This window comes from Falco punctatus, assembly GCF_963210335.1.
Source record: "Falco punctatus genome assembly, chromosome: 3".
Taxonomy (NCBI): Eukaryota; Metazoa; Chordata; class Aves; order Falconiformes; family Falconidae; genus Falco; species Falco punctatus.
The window spans coordinates 87,658,907-87,678,265 of NC_137582.1; the positions used below are offsets into that span (position 1 = coordinate 87,658,907).

The following is a 19,359-nucleotide window of genomic DNA, read 5'->3' on the forward strand; positions in this document are numbered from 1 at the left end:
GATGAGCTTAAACTTCAGAGGTAGAGCAGCTGAATGCCGAAATCGTAACTTTGTCGTCTTCCTCCAGATTACTAAATAAAAAACATTTTAATGAAGCAAACTTTCTGCAAATAGAGACTGAATTCCTTGGAAGCCAGAACTGTGTCCATAAAATAACGTCAAAACAAATGTCACTGTGACAGGCAGTCTTCAGAAACGGATTCTGCAGTCAGCTGAAGAAGCCTTAACACATTTCCAGAGCAAAACTACTTTTTCCCTGCAGAAGTGTCAATATGGAGAACAGTGAATCAAAAGGATCAGTCCCTACAGCAGCCTGGTTCTGTCCTCAGTATCAATTTTGTCTTTGGCAAGTGTCCCACCACAAGGCAGTGAAATCTCTTAATATGCCGATAAATTTTGTATAGCTTCTGCTCAGATTGTCTTAACCTTGAATTTCTATCCTCCTCTGGATCGTTTATGTTCTTTCAGGTTCAAGTGATAAACTGAGCGGGATCATTTTCTGTGTTCTTATGTATAGACTGTTTAAAAACATGAATTTCCTCCTTTTATCAGTTGTGCTGCTCTGTAAACAATGGTCTTTCAATAATTTAGTTTATCAGAATTGAGGCCCTCCAGGATAATCTGCATAATTCCAAAAATACCCTGCTGCTTTTAAATGAGCTCTTGATCTAGAGGTGTTTTAATACCTCTTAAAAATGTTACATCTGGATACTTCTGGGAATGAAAATATTTCTTTGGAGACTGGAGTTCAAGTTTGCATACTTTACAGTAGGTGGCAGGAAAATTAATATTAAATTGCATATTCTAAGATGTAATATGAAATTTTGACGCTCAAGGAGGAATCTTTGTGAATCTAAACCCAACAAAATGCCTCGGATATTTGGGTAACTGATTGTTTACCAGTATTAATTATTCTAGGGGATACTGTTGCAGCATTCACTCTTGTTTTCCTTGCCTGATTTGGAAAGTCAGGCACTATGTATTACGAAGCCAGACATTTTCTGGCAAGGAAGACTCATTACAGGCATACCTGCTGACTTACATGGACTACATCAGGTGATTTAAAAATTACTGTTTATTGTACTCAGATGCAAATTAAACAATTTATGTAGCTATGGGATGCCACTGCAGCCTCGGAAACCTCTAATCTGGGGTTTTGTTCCAAACTACAACAGAAATGAAGACCAGATGCACAGTGCTCTGCTCCTTCTCTCCCTCCTTGAGTCATTCTTCTGTAAAACTTTACAAAAATAGGTTTCTGGTTGCTAGACTTCAGTGTCAGTTTATCACCTTTGTACTGGTTCTGCACTACATCTGCTTTTTTAGAAAAACTGCTTATTTGAAAAGTTTGGGGTTTTTTTTCACTAAGGGAATTATTCCTAATAATGCCTTTGCCACATAAATTGAATGATGCTTACTTTATATTGACTTTAAATAAGAGCAGAAGGAAACTTTGTCATGTGTCTGAAATGAAAATTGAATTTAATTTTTTTCCTTTTTTGACTCAACAAACAGCAATATGCAAGAAACACAGTTTTCAAACCTAAACTGGCTAGCATCTCAAGGTCGTTAGCGACCTGTGGTGAGCAGCAGTGTAGACACCCCTTCCCTAGTGATTTGCAGCATGGCCCCAGATACAGACATGCTGTGTAACAGTGGCAATGCTGAACAGGTGCATGGGGGAGCTTTCAGGCTATTTGGGGACGAAATGAGAAAATAAGATTATGTAATCAGTTAAAAAGCTGAAGGTGGCGCTTCCTCTGTAGTTAAGGAGTGGTCTTAACAAGTGCTCCCCTCTTCTCTGAGGTAGTCAAAGTCATGGGTCATAAATCTTGTGCCAAGGACTGCATCAGTCAGCATATGTGAGAGGTTACAGAGATAAATGAAGGGGAAGGTTATTTTTCTGCACTATGGATTCCTACCCTGTTGATGTGGCAAAATGTGTTTAAGTTTTCAAACATTTTTGATCTGTAACCTTCAGGCGAGGGGTTCGGTACAACTTCCCCTCTGTCAGATATTAAAGGATTGCCAAGTTCTGTCTTGGGGAATTAGTTACTCTAGTAACTCTAGTTACCAAAATTTCCCATGTGTGCAACTTTGTAGTATGACCCTGCAAGCTCAAAATACTAAGAAGATGATTTTTTTTATATAGCTCAAGTTTAGAAGACTTCAATGTGAAAGCAGCTCTGCTTTTAAATCTCCTCAGTACGCATGCAGAATGCGTTTCATGTAAATTAATGTTCAAGCCAAAACATACAAGCTTATAGAAGGTGGCATGTAGGAAAACTTGAAAGTTTGAGGCAGGCAACATAAACACCAACACCATCTTTTTAATCAGCCCACATAATTTCATCTGAGAAGATGGTTTTCTGTAATGCTTTACCCACAAGGCAGGCAGTTGGTGGCATGAATAGTTATAAAGGAAAACCACTGTTTGTTTTTTGCGGGGGGGTGTGTGTGCTCAGTTGATTAAAATTCTCTGTATGGTAGTCCTGTTACCAGCATTCATATGTCTAAAGATTGTTAAAACAACTGATGAATTGCAGTGTTTTTCCTGGAGCAGTGGTCTGTGTGGAAAACCATGCCTGCAAACTACAACTTGCAGTTCATTTGTTAAAGCAAATAAGAAAAGCACTAATAGGATTTATGTTTCGCTTGATATAGCCACATGAGGAATTAACCTCAATAAAGGGGACTGTGTAGAGGAATGCAATTTCTCTTTAGGAGCTTAGTATGGGTTATTTTCAAAATGCCTCTCTTTTTTTAAAGTATACAATGAATAATGAGTTAGAAGAATCAGTGTGTTTATCTATAATTCAGCAACACTTTTAAAATACCAAGTAATTTAAAAGTGAATGCAGTGTTAGTTCTTTGCTGACTTTTAGCTGGTAAGGCTTCCCAGTAGTAGCATAATTGGGACGAAAGTGATCGCAGGCAGAGTGTTTATTCCTGTCATAAACAAACCTATAGCCCTAAAGACTTTAGAAAGGCCAGAAGGTTGATCTTGCAGTGTAGTAACAATTAACAATACACTGTTTGTAAGCCTGTTACAGGAATGGTGACGTTTTGGGAGGCTTTGAGTGAGTATTGAAAAGGGGAGTAAAGCACTTTGAGACTGCTGTGACTTGAATGGCCTAAGGAGTGTAGGTAGATTAATTCAGCTTTTTCCCCCTCTAGTTTGTGCACTTCTAGCTGGAAAAAAAACAGCTTTTAGAATATAAAGTTTATACGAGGTACCTATAATGTTTATTAGCTGTTATATTTCTTTGTGTTAGGTCAGCTATGGTAATTATAGAAGGAGCTGCCTGCACCAATTACTGACTCTTAAAAGGCCTATGGAAATGTGATCTCAGCTGAAATTTAAAGATCAACTGTTTGGTCGGTAATCCCCAGGAAGATGAAGGTTTTCAGGTGGTATCTGCAGGGGTACACAGGCCAAAACCCACTTTCTTGACTCACTGTTTTCACATGGCTTCCAAATGTGTAGTCACGCCTAAAAATTGAGGAAGAGGATAATTTTTATCAATGTGCAAAGACAAGCTCCTTGTATTTTACTCTGCTGTACACCTTCTGCATTTTCTAATACCCACAATTTGAGGCTGGAAATGAACTGTTTTCCTTGCTGCTTGCAATTCAAGGGCACAAATGTTGTGCAGACCATACTCTGGCTGGCTGCCTGCTTGACAAGAAATACTTTCTTGGCTACCTTCAAGTCTGTTTGCCTTCCTTTTTCAAGTTCCATTCCTGGATGCACGGACTAGATGCCGTGCTGGGCTACATATGTGCCAGTCATTTGTTTGGCAGTGCGAACGAGATTCTTTATGGTTTCCTAGGGATTGGGGGTTGATAGGGTAGAGCAGACACATCAGGTGTAAACTTCTGCTGTAGTGCATGGGAGTTGAATATCTAGGTGATGCCTTCTAGCCCAGTGTTTGCTAGAAATGGTATCTTAAAAGACAACCTTGAGTGAGCCTTACAAAATTTGGGATGTCCTAGCCATGCTTTTCATCTTGCCCTTGTTTAGTTGTGTTCGTCACACTCCTACCTCCCCTTGAGGTCTGGTTAGAGCAGTGCAGAAGGATAGTCAAAGCTTTCTTTAGATGCAAAATCCTTGCACTGCAGAGCAGCACAGCATCAGAGCACCCAACCAAGGGCTCAGGCTGTGCTCACTGCAGCCTTGTGATGCTGCTGGGCAGCCCCCTCCCAGCTATGACCAGCCCAATGTTGAATAGGTCCCCATTAAGCAAATATGATTTTAATTGAAAATTTGTTAAGGCAGAATGGAGAAGTTGATCATTAACCATATATTTTTAGGGGATGGGAAAGAGTTCAGTCTGGGTTGGACACCCAGAGTTAACAGTTCAGGTTTGGCTCTACCTGGGGGAAAAAAAACCCTGGTGTTAACACCAGGTTTTGCTTAGGATTTGATTCAGCTGTGTAAGTAGATGGTCATATTCCAGGGTATTTATATGTTAATCGCTGCAACAAAAGCTCCACTGTTGATTAACATAACAGGCTTACGAGTTGGTGCTGAAAGATTTTTCTACTGTACATGTAAAAGTCTTTTGAGTTTGGGAATTGCAAAGACCGTTTGAGTCAAAGTGCCTTTGTTTATTATTTGCCAATATTCTAGAAGTGGTGACGAAAAACGCTATTGAGCTTTGGATAAACTGGGATGCTGTGTATCTTCAGGCAACACATGTCACTGTAATTGATGTCTAATCTTGCAGCGAGACAGAGTGGTGAAGTGCTGCAGTGTTACGTAATGTGTGCGGAGTCAAAGTGGGGCATCATGTACAGCTGATGCATTTTAATTACATCCCATAAAGGCAAGGGAAGGATTAGTGTGGTAGAACAATTTATTGATTGCTGCATTCATATATGTGTCTGCATACATTTAGACACTTGTGAGTGATGGGAAATGTACGCTAGTGCAGTTGTGTGTGACCTTTTGAGTCCTCCTGTATCTCTAGCTTGCTTAACTGGCCAGCACGAGGAGACAGCATTTGCAGCCTGGGAATAAATACACTGACACTGTGAGGTTAACCTTGGGTGGTTACACTGATAAGTCTGCATAGTTGAATACAACCTACGCTTTTCTGGGACCGTGAAGAAAGTTCTCAGCTTTTTAGTTGATGTAAACACCTTTGTTATATCCCTAAAACTGCTCTTTGGTAGAGGTTAAAGGGAAACTTTATTACTGCTGGTTCGGCACGCTGGAAGTTGCATCAGATTTAATCTGTATTCAGTTTCAGCTCATTAAGTGCTGTGATGCTTGAGCAAGTGTCATTGTATCATAAAGGCTGGGCAAGCGAAATTTAACGAAGAGCAAAATTTTCATGTAAAAGTGAAATTCAGTATAGGACTTCATTTCTTCTCACCCCAGCAGCTGTTAAGATACTGTAGCATTAGGGATGCAAATGAGAGGCTCTCTCGTCTTATTGGATATTGGACTCTGATTTCAGGTAGTACTTAAAATTATTTCTTTCTTAAAAACTTGTACTCCCACATTTGGAAGCTGCTCAAAGCATGGTAATGGGCACCAGGAGAAATTGCTGTGCTTCTTCATATCTCTTCCCTGTTGGTCAGAGTTCCTATTGCAATCCAGAAGTTAGAAAGTGGTTTCTCGTGGGTGCAATAAACTCAACGTGCAAGTGCTGACTGTACTGCAGTAGTGCTTAGACCACAAGGCAAGCCTACTTCAGTGCATTGGTTCAACATATATTGGCTTGGATATGGTTTTCTTGGCAGCTCAGCATCCCACACGAGCGCTAAACCATTGGAAGCCCTAAAATCTGAGGGGAGATAGAAAGAAGCAAAAGCATTTGTAGCTGAAGTTTCATGGTGATAGTTGTCAAAATAGGCATGCAGCTTGTTTGCATTTTCTCAGGGGGACCTAAATGTGTGGCAGCTCTGTATTTTTATTTTAAATATCAGAGAGTCGATATCAGGGTGCATTTATGAAATGATTGCAACTGCATTCTGAAATCCCTGTTCCTCATACAGGTGCTCCAAAGCTACAATACTTGGGTTTGCAGTGGTTTCTATGATTCTGTTGTAACAAAATGAAGAGCAGATACTGGGGTTCTAACTTTTTCACAGCTTTTTGACAAGCATCGGTTTTGCTTGCCTACAATCTTGAAAACTACAGTCTAAACAAAGGAGCTTGTATAAGCAATGCATTTTTAAACAGATCAATGTGAACTATCTTTAGCAATGCACAGTATTTTATACAGGGATGAAGTTGTGGAATACAAAGTATTTGCAGGGCATGACAGCTTCTTATGTTAGTTCAGAATTTTGTATGGTGTTTACTTTAAGTGTATAAACAAGTCTGTAGGTGATGATTTCTGACAAATGAAAATAGGAGCTTAGCATCCTATTCCCATATCAGATCTTATTGTTAAGCTTATAAAGAACCATTTTTCCCCCAATAGAACTTATCAAAAAGAGGTTTTGAATAGAAACTGCTGCATGTGACTTAATCTTTCTTCCATGTAACTCGTGACCTCACGCAGCCCTTAGACTGATGGTGACACAGTGAGCATTTCCTGTGAACCGTGAGCAGTGCTGGTCCCACTATTGTTGGGGCACTTTTTTTGTCTGGGAAAAAACAAACCCTTATTTACTAGAAGCCAGTGTCCTGTTTGTTTGTAGCTGGCTGGGAAATGCCATATTACAAGGGTCTCAGTGGCAGTCGTCACTGCTAACAGAAGCTGTTGTTGTGTTTTGCTCTTTTTCTCACTGATTTGTATGAGACTTCTGAGTTTGCCTTGTGACCTGCTCCAGATTCAGTTCACGGCACAAATACTAACCTTGTTTATCCAATATGTTTTTTTCCTCCTCGGTGTTTCCTCAGATTAGCTGTCAGTAAAAGGCTAAATAATAATCCTCCAGCTATTATTCCTCCACCGAGAGGCTACCAGGTTACTTTTCTGGGTTGGTGGATGGTGGTTCACTGTTAGAGCTGCTACCTGGCAAGGCAAATGTGGAGGTGGAAAATTACAGACAAAATAAAGAAACAACATTAAACTGGTAATGGGATGCAGCTGCTTTGGCCTTTGAGCCTGCCTGTGAGTCTCAGCAGCCTTTGGTAAAGGCATATGCTGCGTGATACTTCTCTTGGCCATATGAAATCAGTCCCAGTCTAGTTACAGCCTGTTCCAGGTGGGTGTAGCAGCTCTCAGCATTTGGGTCGTTTCACATTTGGCTGTAAGAGGTTGTAGTGAGGCAGTCATACGGATGACAAGCTTGCTGTGTGATACTGCCTTGAATTCTAGTCAAAACCAGCACCCGTACATCTGTTCTGCACGTCAGAGGCTAGATGCTGCAGTGCTGCTGGCCGGGCACACCACTGTGGCCGAGTTCTTTAAAATATGTGCTGGAGCTGAGTCCTTGCCACTAGATGGGGTATCAGAAGAAATCTGGTCTCAAAACATTCCCTTTTATCTCTTCATTTCTGTTTATCATCATCTTGTCCTGGCTTGCGATGCCTTCTTGACTGTCTTCGTTGTATAAAATGGTGACGTTCTGTAGGTATAGCAGCATGTATGTGCAGAGAAAGGAACCGTTAGGGTACATAATTACTTTCCTCAACTGCCTAGTGCCCTTCACAGGCGTAATTTCTGTAAAGTTTCATTATTGGAGCTCATTCTTGTGAGGCAGCAAACTGGAAGACTTGGGTTTTGGGGTGTGTGTGGTGTGTGTATATGTATATAGAGAGATGTATATATACACGCACAAACTCTTTTTCAACTTTCAGTCTTACTTATTTTGCTTCTACTGCCAAATCATACACGCCAACCTAAACATGCATATCATGTATGCAGACATTTGAGATACTAAAACCAGAACCAGCCTCTTTTAAGGGAAAGAAGTATTTTGGGACTGGAGTCCTCCTTGTCTGTTTGGAACTTTCTCACTTATATGCAAAAACAACTAGTGCTAAAGTGAACCTGTTGTTGAAATGATGTAGGTCCTGTAGATTCTGCCAGTATGAAGCATGAATTTTATGAAGAACATCTGCAAGGTGTGTTTTGAAGTCTTGATTTGTGGGACAGTGGAGGTAGTGCTCGGTGCCTCAGAGCTCTTTCTGCAAGACCCATGGTAGAACATGGCTGAGAGTTCTACAAAAGTCTTGACTTTGCAGCAGCAGTGCTGAGTGCAGACAGCAGAGGTGACAGCTACATCTATGCAGAGAGAGAAGGCTCTTACAGGCTCCAGAACTGTTGCCTTGTAGAGTTTTGGTTGACTGGGTAGACTACAGCTCATCAGTAACATCTCAACTTCAAGATATAGAAAGCAAATGCAAAAAGAAGCTTTGGGTAACTAACTTTACTACCTGTTGCTAAAATGATTGCTCTGTTTGCCTACCCGTACACTACTCAGGTGAGGAGTCTGCTGTCTGTCAGACAGGTTCAGCAAATTTATTTTTCCTGTGCTGTTTTATTTTAGCTTGCACATGCACCATCTTCCTGCCAGGAATCTTCTCTAACCCCACTCAGTAGTTTTCCACACAAGTAACCAACTACATTCTAATGTAATGATATCACAGTTTACATACTTACAGTAAAGAGAAGTCATACACTTAAGTATTTTGAGTTCTGCATAACTACGTAAAACACATATGATGATTTTATAAACTGCTAGCTTACACTTGGAGTACAGTTTATAAGAGCCCTGCTGCTTAGGTTATGGAAGTAGTCCTATAGCATGATTTCTCCAGCAAGGGAAAAAGCAGGTTATGCTCACATTGATGGTTCCTACCATTATACAATCTGTGGGAATTGCTCATGTTTCACTTGAAAGTTATCCCTTTCCTGTTTACTTGGAGGAGCACTGAAAGCTTTTTAGAAATTCTTCCATTTTTCTTGGCATGGGGCTATTACTTCTTGTATAGATTTTTATCATGGTCTCTTTTTCTAAAGATAGATATTTTGGCTGCTAAAGAGTAGTTCAATAAAAAAAACATCACAGTGGTTTGGCTAAGGAAAGATCTCCAAATATGATAGTCTTGGATTTTTAAGTGTCCTTTTTACCCTTCCATAAAAGCTGTATCCCTAGCTCTGTTCTGAAATCACTGAGATTCTTGTCTTTGCAAAGTATGCCATTTTCAATGTAAACATTTGGATTTAGGCTTTTATTTATAATACTTAAACGTTAGGAAGATCGCCCTTTTCAGTCAGTGAAAATAAAGTCGTCTCAAGAAAGCATTTAAGTCTCTTTCCTCTGGCTCATACATGGGAAGGTAAGACTCTCTAATTGCTGGTATGTAACAGGGGCTTTTCCTTTCTTTTACTGGCCTGTAAAATCAAACCAGAATAATAGAATCACCATAGAATGGTTTGAGACTGAAGGGACCTTAAAGGTCATCTGGCCCCATCCTCACTGCCATGAGCAGGGACACCTTCCGCGAGATCACACTGCTAAAAGCCACATGCAGCCTGGCCTTGGGCACTGCCAGGGATGGGGCATCCACAGCTTCTCTGGGCAGCCTGTGCCAGTGCCTCGCCGCCCTCACATGTAGGCCCTAATCTGATTATCTGATTTTAAGTTATTACATGCAAAGTTGATCTTGATAGTACTGAAGTCAAAGTAATGCCAGCAGTAAAAATCACTGTGTTTTTTCAGTCTAAGGGTATTTCTTTTTGACAGTTGGTTAACTCTGGCTATAAAGCAGAAAAAACCAACCCTATCTTTCCAATTTAGGAACATGCAGTTTTTGTAGCTGAAGGAAAAATATTTGTGAACAGGTTTCAATTCTCTGCAGAAGTCATTTTCAATCATAATTTCAAATGGATTAATTGTTTTCAGAACTTTTTTAATTAAAATTTGTAGATGCCACAGGCAAGTGCCATTGTAGACTGGAGACAGATAAAGTGGTGGCCACAAGGACAGAGGGATGGTGACCTGTGCAAGCCCCTGCTGTCCCTGGATATACATTCCTGTTGCTTGTCTCAGCTGTACTAGTGTTTCCTTGTGTTTCTACTCATAGTCTCTATTAAAATGTGTTGATTGTCTCAGTGGATGTTGGCATATTAGAAGAGAGTCTGGTCTCTTAATTGTCTGGTTTACTTACATCTCCCTATTTAAAGCTGTTTATTCATATAAGATAGGATGATGCTTGTAATGCTAGTAATGGAGCTCTTGCTAGCCTTCATCCCCAGTGTTTATTTAAAGCAACTGTATGATTTACTGCAAAACCATCCCAACATCTCTCAAGTGTTTACTGATGGATAAGCTAGATTAAGATGTCCCAGCTCATACTTCATAAGTCACAACATGAATCAGAAAACAAGCTTCTGTTCTCTACATACAGCCCTCTTTCAGTGATAGGACATCAACTCATTTCAGATGTTGGCAATCACTACAGTAAAGATCAGTGACATTGGTTAAGCTTCTAACTTTATTTAAAACAGACTCACTGCAGTGACTCGGCATCACACAGTAGCAACCTCTGATGCATAACTGCAGCTCAACAGGATGGCACTGTGGAGGCAAAATGGGATGAGTATTTACATATTGCCATTTCTTCTGTGTCCTGCAGAAAAATCATTCACCCAAAATGAATCATAACCTGCCTACAATGTAGTTTTGCTTGCCTTGAACTAAATATTTCCTCCTTCCCATCATTTTTTTTTAAAGCAGATTCCCCCGCCCCATCCCCATCTATATGCCAACTGAGGCATTGATAAGCATTAGCATCCTGGAGCAGGCGAGGTGTCCGTTAATCCACGGCGCCTGAACTTGCTTGTGTGCTTGGGAAAGCTGTTGAACTCGGTGAAGTTAAAGAGAATGTTGAAACTATGGGGAGATGGAGGTTTTTCCCTGCACTTTTATTTGGATTACTGGCTTGCTGACTTGCACCTGTGATTAGGATAGCACTCATTAAGAGAAGCTGGGTGGTGTAAGTAAGTGTGAGGCTGGCAGCAACGTTGCTAACAGCTATGGCTTCTTGAACAACAGCTTTAAACCTAATATGCCCCTTTACTAAGTATGTCTCAGCTAAAACTTCCGTGTCAGCCAAGACGTCAGTGAACAGTTGGAAAGACTGAGCAAGAGGTAGCAGTTTGAACCGTGATGTGAACAAGGTGCCATCTGTACGAACACAGCCCTTTCCTAGAGATCTAAAACCTGCCACTGAAGGAGGCAGTAGTTGAAAAGGAGTGAACAGGTACATGGTAAGGGCTGGTACAAAGTATTGGCCTCTGGTAGAGGCCTTCAGCTGCCTGTAACAAGGAATGATGGCTAAACCATGATGCCATGCCCATTCCCCTGTGGGCAGGGTCTTCATGGACATATTTGGTCCAAAACCGCAGGTTGGATGGGTTCAGAAGAGGCAAGTCTCTTCCAATAACACTTCATTCATCCAGGCGGCTGTTGCCGTTAGCTTGTTTGTTAGCCAAAGTTGAGTGAAATCACAAAGACCTTGGCCTCAGACCTGGATTTTGAATCCTGATGATGAAATTTATTATTTACGGTAAAAAAATACCTTATTTTCCTATAACATAATCTCTGCATTGCTGTGGAGTACACAACAGTCTCAGGAAAATCTGATTTATCTGGTGGAAGAAGTCAGCAGTGTTAGTTAAGATTTGATGGTACTTTAAACAGCAGGAGATTAGACTTCCAGATTTGCAGCGCAGGCTATTTTGGGCAGGGATTGGTATAATCCTGCTCGGTAATGGATGCCTCAGTGTGCTGAACGGGGAGCACAAGGTACAGGTTGATCTCACCAGCAAAGGTCAAATCCTCCTTGCACTCACGATTCATGGTTTTGAATAATAAATGGTTTTCCTTCCTGGGGTAGAGACACTGGGTTTTTCAGGCATGGCAGGAGTTGGACTGCAAGAAATTGTTTTGTTTTCAATGCTTTGCTAAGAAACGTGGTTAGCTGACCTGTGCTGATAAACCGAGAGGGAGGCAGGTCTCACAGAAGCGGAGTGGATGCGCTCCTCTGGGCCAGCCTGCCATCTGCAGGCCATTGCTCTCCGTTGGGAGAGAGGTAACGCAGGGGGTTGGGGGTTTCTTTCCTTCTCCAGAAATTATTTGTAACAAGTTTGTTTTCCCTAGGTAAATGTTATTTATTTAAATTTAATTTGTTTCCATCTGATCCTATGACTAGTCACCTCGGTTATAGGGGGAAAAAAAAAAAACCAACCAAAAACCCCAAGGATAGCAGAGATAAGCTCCTTAGATTTCTCTAGAAGTTAATGAATAATTGCTTTTTCTTTTATTGTTCGTTGTTCAATTTTATAAGTAAACATTGTTGTGCTTAGAAATGGGGCATTTCATATGACAGTCAAATTCTGCCCATCATTCTCAATCCATTAAATCTTTAATAACTCTTGGTGGTGGTGGTCTTAGCTGAACAGTACCACTATAAACTTCAACTCCTGTTGAACATTGAAACTTTTGTTGAGATGTGGGTATGTGTATATGAAAACCAGGTAGCTTTCCAAGCATCCCAAAGCTTTTTTCATAGTCCACAAATGGAGAGAGAGGATGCACAAAGCCATTTGGCTTCTACACAGCAGACCTTGGCTGCTACTTCAGCAAAAATGTGGTTTTTTGGGCAGTAGTAACAAATCTAGACTGGTGAGTCCACTGTGAAGTATTTCTGGGTTTTGGGTTGCTTTTTAACTTTTTTTTCCCAGTAGCTTAAATATACCTATTGTTACCTTCTTATTGCCCAGGTCTTTGAAAGATAAATGATCTGTGTTTTCCTTAGCTGTTTTTATAAACCATTGATAAGAAATCTTAACGGAGTTGTTCATCTGGGAGAGAATTTACTGTAAGTAAATTACTGATCAATTTACAGTTCCAAAGGTATGAAAGTTTAATGTATAAAGTTGTTCTATGTGTAGTGCGTAACCTTTACATCATTTTTGTCTTTGTTTTAGGTCTTCCTGAACAATACTACAGCCTCACTTGGTTCCTTAGCCCTGTCCTGGGCTTGATCTTCACTCCGCTTATAGGTTCGGCTAGTGACCGCTGCACACTGAGCTGGGGCCGCCGGCGGCCTTTTATTCTTGCTCTCTGCATTGGTGTCCTCTTTGGAGTTGCACTTTTCCTTAATGGTTCTGTTATAGGTAAATAATGAGGAAATCACCTGCGTATATCTCCTGCTAACATACATACCTGCTTTAAGATGTTTATGTAGGAAGTAAAGATAATGATATGCAGCTAATTTAACATAGGTTTAATGTTAAAGTTGTTAGAAATCTCTGCAACGCTGCATTTGAGCTATCCATCTTGCATGTTTTTATTCTCACTCAAAAGTTACAGTGCTGTGCTAAGTATTGTGCAATCATAGCTGTAACTGGTAATACAGCGTTATTAATACAATGGTTGCCAGCACATTTGTAGTTGCTGAGATGAATTTGGTCAATCCTTGACATGGGAAAATTGTAGCAACCTGTTCACAGGGAAATGTTTCCTGTTGTGATCCATTTTCCCTTTAATGCATATCTGGCAACACATCCTGTTTCCAGCATTATTTCAGAAATTATCTTTTCACTTTTTCTTGTGCTTTTCTTAGACCTGGTATTGAAAAAGTCCAGAACACAGTTAATATTTGTTTATCAAAAACTTTGTGGGAAAATAATTTTTCCTGAGCCCCCATCAAAGCTGGTAAAAATAGTTTCCCTTGAACATAGTTTACTACAGAACTTAATCTACAATCTACAATCTTTTTGTAAATTTAGTGTAGGAGAGGTGACAGCAAGTACATTTGGGGAAATGTTTACATCATGGTTGGACTGATGCAAATGAAAGGAACTTAGCACCTAATAACATCCTCTTGGCTCTCATTTTTGTCTTGGGTTAGATGAAGTTCTATTGTGAAAAAGTTTTACTAATTGAGGGAAATGAGTGGAACGTTACCTTGGCTCAGCATGTTAGGTTTTTAAAGCCACATTGGGATGCCATATGATCGTTTCCAATTTGCTGCAAACTGCAGTGGACAAGTTGTTCAGGTGAATGACATTTAGCTTATCCTTTTTTAATTTACCCAGGCAATAAATATTATTTGAATTGCTGTCATATGATATCAATTGTACTTTGTTGTTGTGTCTCCAAGACTTATTCCTCCTCCTCCAGATGTATGCAAGATGTTAGACTGCAGCCTTCTTACAAGATTTTAATTGATAGGAAGCTCTTACTTCCACACAGGTAGCCATTGGTACTGGCAAGCAAACGTCATATGCAGGTTATAGGCTTAAAGTGTCTCGGCTTCTAATAAATCAGCACAAAATACTGTCTTTAATTTTTCTTTAATTCTTTGTTGCACAGTAATACAGTCTCTGTTGCATAGCTTTCTAGAAAACTTGTGCTTTCCAGATACTCCAGTGGTACTTCGGTGCAATGACATTTCTTTAAAACACAGAGGTTATGCATCTGCTCCTGGGACATGGTTATGATACATCTCGAACAAAAACCCTCTTCTGAAAGGCACTTTAAACACCACTGTGCCTCTCAAGGGAACCTGGAGTGAATTGAAGTAAGAGAGCTGTTCCATGGTCTTCTAGAGACCTGTTCCATACTAGAAGATAGAAGTTTGCTGCCAATGTTCAGTTTACATCGACATAAGATAGCACTTGACATCAGCGTAAGACAGAACTTGAACTACTAGTTAGAACAGATGCACAATATGATAAAGTTATATTAGTCTCTCTTTAATTAAAGTTTTTGAAATTGTGATTTGTCCCACTTTTCAGAGAGAAAAGGCATTGCTTCCCAGTCTCTTGCAAAAGGGGGTGTCAAGCTCTTTGCAGGAAGAGGCCTCATTTGTAACCACATTTTCTTCTAAATGGACCCTGTATGCTCTTATTGTCTGACTTCTTCCCATTTTAGGTTCACGCTTTCCTGTCCTTAGTCTCCAGTTACTGGCAATCACAATTTCAATTTAGGGCTACAGGAGGTGCTGCAAAAACTGACGTGGTCATTGTTTTGTACCATTTTCCATACCCTGGCCTCTGGCAATAGGAGTCATAGTGAGGAGAACAGGGAACACAAGAGCATGCTGAAGAAGAGGTTCACTAATCCTAATAGTAATAGAACCATGTCCCAGGAGAACAGCTATGTGTAGATCTTATTCAACTCTTGTTCTCTCCACTATATGCACTGTTCAAGTTTCCAACAAATCTAAAACACGGACACTGCTGGTGTTTTCTGCTGTGAGATTCAGCTTAGCATGGGACACATATAAACTTCATTAGCATTCAGAGGACTTGGTATAAATGAGGATTGAATATGCACTTGAGATTTAGATGATTTTTGGTGGCTTAGCCAGTTCATCTCTTTCCGCAGTCATTTTCATGAGTTATGCTAACGGTTTTATCAGTCTTGCATGTGTGACTTCTAAATCTCTCTGATTCAAGTAATTCATGCTTTTGTCAATGGTTTGTTTCATGAAACATTTTCCAGCTGTATACTAATGCTGCCTTTCTACTTTGTAGAAAAAAAGCATTTCACCCCGTGCTATCAACAGAAGCTGACTGATGCTTTTTGCAATGCAAAATACCTTCATGTTGCTTCATTCTTAAAAGTTTTGCTTGTAAAAATGATCTAGAAAAATGAATGTTTAAGAAAAGCAAAGAGAGAGGTGAAGGGGTTAAATTTCACTTGATTGTGATTTACTGTGACCCTTGCATGTCAGGTACCATGTCAGTAATGCTGTCAACAGTGCAGTTACCTGTGTTTGTAACTGACAGATGAAGTATGTCATTTTGCTTTTGGATGCTCTCCTCACCGTGGCTGTCTTACAAAAACAGCCTTCAGCATTTAAAGGAAAATACATCTGAGGATCAGGAAATAATATCCAATGCTCTCAGAGGTTTAAGACATACTTTGAAAATAACATTTTGAGAAAGAAATGTCAGTCTTAAAAATGTAAAAACAAAATCTTTGTCCCAGACCTTCCATGAAGCTGTGCCAAAGAGTTGAAATTGCTTTTTTACTCTGTAAAGGAACATTTCCAGTGAGTGTGTTGGCCACCTTTCTCTTAAGGAGTTAAGCTTGCGCTTTGTAGTTTTCCCTTTTTGAATAACATGCTCAGATTCCTGTTCTGTTTTCCCCCAGGTCTGGCTATTGGCGATGTCCCAGACAAGCAACCCATTGGTATAGTTCTCACAGTGCTTGGTGTTGTGGTGTTGGACTTTTGCGCTGATGCAACAGAAGGGCCAATTCGGGCCTACTTGTTGGATGTCGTGGACAGTGAAGAACAAGACATGGCCCTTAACATCCATGCGTTTTCAGCTGGTATGGAGTTAGCTGATATGTTTTTGGCAGCTGTCAAGTCTTCCTGATGAATGAGTTGTGGCCGAATGATTTTTTTCCTGAACTCACTTCTCATTTTTTCTTTCCACAGGTCTTGGAGGAGCAATTGGTTATATGTTAGGAGGGCTGGACTGGACACAGACCTTCTTAGGTGGTATTTTTAAATCTCAAGAGCAAGTCCTTTTCTTCTTTGCAGCCATTATTTTCTCTGTCTCAGTTGCTCTCCACCTTTTTAGCATTGAAGAAGAGCAATATAACCCTCAGCAGGACAGGATTGATGATGAAGGAGACACACTTTCCAGTGTCAAATTCAGTGGTAGTCTCCCCCCTCTAAATCGACTGAATGTAATCAGTGAGGAAGACCCATATGGAGCCTCTATGTTCCATGATGAGGTGCAATCAGAGCATGATCTCAATATGGAGTTCCTTGAGGTGAACATTGTAAGAAGCAAGAGCGACTCAGTTCTACACATGCCTGATGCTACATTGGAAATTGAATCGGAGCTGCTTTTTCTGCATGACATCGAACCCTCCATTTTTCAGGATGCTTCGTATCCCAACACTCCTCACAACACAAGCCAAGAGATCATGAAGTCCAAACTCAACCACCTGTCTGCTTTCCTCAGGGACAATGAGAAAGAGGAGGAAATGTTGCTTGATAATCGCTTAAATGAAGATAAAGTCCCAAATGTCAACGGCTCCCTACCAAAAGAGTTCCTCAACGGACATGCTAGAATAGGCATGAAGCAATCTAGTACTTCAAATTCCATGCGAAGGCGGAGGCACATGTTTTACCGTCAGCCATCTTACACCTTCTCATACTATGGCAAAATAGGTTCCCACCGCTATCGCTTTCGTCGGGCCAATGCCATTGTCTTGATAAAGTCCTCACGCAGCATGAATGATATCTATGACATGCAGAAGCGGCAGCGACAGAGGTACAGGCACAGGAATCAGAGTGGCACAACAAATTCAAGTGGAGACACAGAGAGCGAAGAGGGGGAAACTGAAACCACCGTCAGACTCCTGTGGTTGTCAATGCTAAAGATGCCAAAGGAGCTGCTGAGACTGTGCGTCTGTCACCTCTTAACTTGGTTTTCGATCATTGCTGAAGCTGTGTTCTATACAGATTTCATGGGACAAGTCATTTTTCAGGGCGATCCAAAGGTAAGAGGACAGTTACCTTTGGCAGACCTGCTTGCAGTTACTTGTTTCTGAGATGCGCTCGTTACAAGAAAGTGGCTTTGCATTTGTGTGTGTTGCAGGCCCCTTCTAACTCAACTGAGCTACACGCCTATAACGCTGGAGTTCAGATGGGATGCTGGGGACTGGTAATTTATGCTGCTACTGCTGCTGTTTGTTCAGGTAAGAGACTATGCACAATCAGACAGTGTAATGCACCTCATAGATGTATTTGCAAGGTAGAAATAGTTTTGCTTCAGTTAGCATCTGCATCCTTATTTGGTGTGAAGGATATTTTGGAAAAGCATTTGATGTGGTCAAAGTGGAAGGGGCTTCTTTAAGAATCAATATTAAAAAATTCCTCCAAACGTAGGGGTGGAAATAAGAACAGATCAGTTAAGTGGCATAAAGGACAAAATTTTATCAAAGAATATTAATGGCATTTGGTTAGTCATCAGGAAACTAAAATTATGCTTGTTAGAAAATTGAAGCATATGTAAGAAGGTTTTGCAAAGACTTTTTAAAATCAAAATTATAAATATGTATTTCTGAAAGTCTTTCATGTTCTCTAATCAACAGATAAAGCAACTACAGACAATTTAAGCTTGGAATACAGACTCTGAAATTGAGAGCTTTTGCCAAATGTAAATTCTGCCAAATTCTGCCTTCTGCAGTACGTGCGCAGGCATGTCTGTACAGATCAGTATCGTGGGGACTGCCTCTTTGTTGAGACATGTCAAGTTGAAGTTCAGGTGGGCAGCTTGTTTCTGAACACAAACTGAAATGGGTCTGTGAACATCAGTTACCTGATCACTTTGTTTAGCGAATGTGCTTGTGTTAGAAACAGAACGGCCTCTGTGCTCGGTGTGTACCCGCATTGACAAAGTTAACGAATAGGTAAAATTACTGAATGGACTGAGTGGACCATGATAGGTTTGAGTCTCAATGCATTTTGTTCTGCCTCAGACTTGTAGCATGGTTTAGGCAAGTCTCTGAGCTCAATTGCTCCCCAGTTTCTGTAGCCGCAACGCGTTTCTTTCCCAACGACAGCTGAGCTATGCTGCCAAGACAAGCCAAATACGCAGTGAGCATCCAAGCCCTAAACAGCATAGCGAGCCATCATGGCCACATCAATACCATAAAACTTTGTCGAGTAAACTGACATTTATGTTTCATTCTTCATCTCTGCAGCCTTGTTGCAGAAATATTTGGACAACTATGACCTTAGTATAAAAGTGATCTACATCCTGGGCACGCTGGGTTTTTCTCTTGGCACTGCAGTGATGGCTATGTTCCCCAACGTGTATGTCACTATGATAATGATCAGCACTATGGGAATAGTCTCCATGAGTATCTCCTACTGTCCCTATGCGCTTTTGGGACAATACCACGATATTAAACAGGTACGTAGAATATTTTGGGTATTTTAATCAAAGCAGAGCATTCACATTTCGCTGAAGATCACAGTGGCAAAATGGATTTATTAAACCCCATTATTTGAGGTACATGCTTTGTTGGGATGTGGGCCAAAGCAGAAATTCATCCTTGATAGTAAATAGCAAGAGCTGCTACTTAAACCTGCTGGTAGTACCAAGCTTCAAGTTGGCTCGGTGGGGTCATGATTACTTTACCATGTGCTGAGGTATAAAAGGATTTGGGTGGACGTGGTAGGATGAAAAGAGATGAAATAATTATTGCGCTATTTATTATATGCCTAGTTGTTATACTGTTTCAGATGTGTTATGTTAGCATTACTCAGGTTTTTCAGAGTCTTAGATATTGACGTGAGTCAACTATCAGTTTGGGGAGATGTAAGGCAAACTGATTCTGCTGGAAAAAAGGACAGATTTACTTTCCATTTTTCATCACTGTTCCATTTGGATTACAAATTACAGGAGG

The 19,359-nt window shown here is 40.5% G+C and overlaps 1 protein-coding gene across 6 annotated transcripts in view; it reads left to right on the forward strand.

Annotated features, from left to right (window-relative positions):
* SLC45A4 (solute carrier family 45 member 4) overlaps positions 1-19,359 on the forward strand; it is an 87,474-nt gene that overhangs the window by 61,003 nt on the left and 7,112 nt on the right. For 5 of the 6 annotated variants that reach the window (XM_080381091.1, XM_080381089.1, XM_080381088.1 and 2 more), the window contains 5 exons: positions 12,903-13,091; positions 16,081-16,260; positions 16,370-17,445; positions 17,544-17,643; positions 18,652-18,863. In XM_080381091.1, coding sequence (XP_080237217.1) covers positions 12,903-13,091; positions 16,081-16,260; positions 16,370-17,445; positions 17,544-17,643; positions 18,652-18,863 — 1,757 coding nt within the window. The remainder of the gene's footprint in view (positions 1-12,902; positions 13,092-16,080; positions 16,261-16,369; positions 17,446-17,543; positions 17,644-18,651; positions 18,864-19,359) is intronic. The other variant, XM_080381093.1, reaches the window with a different exon arrangement.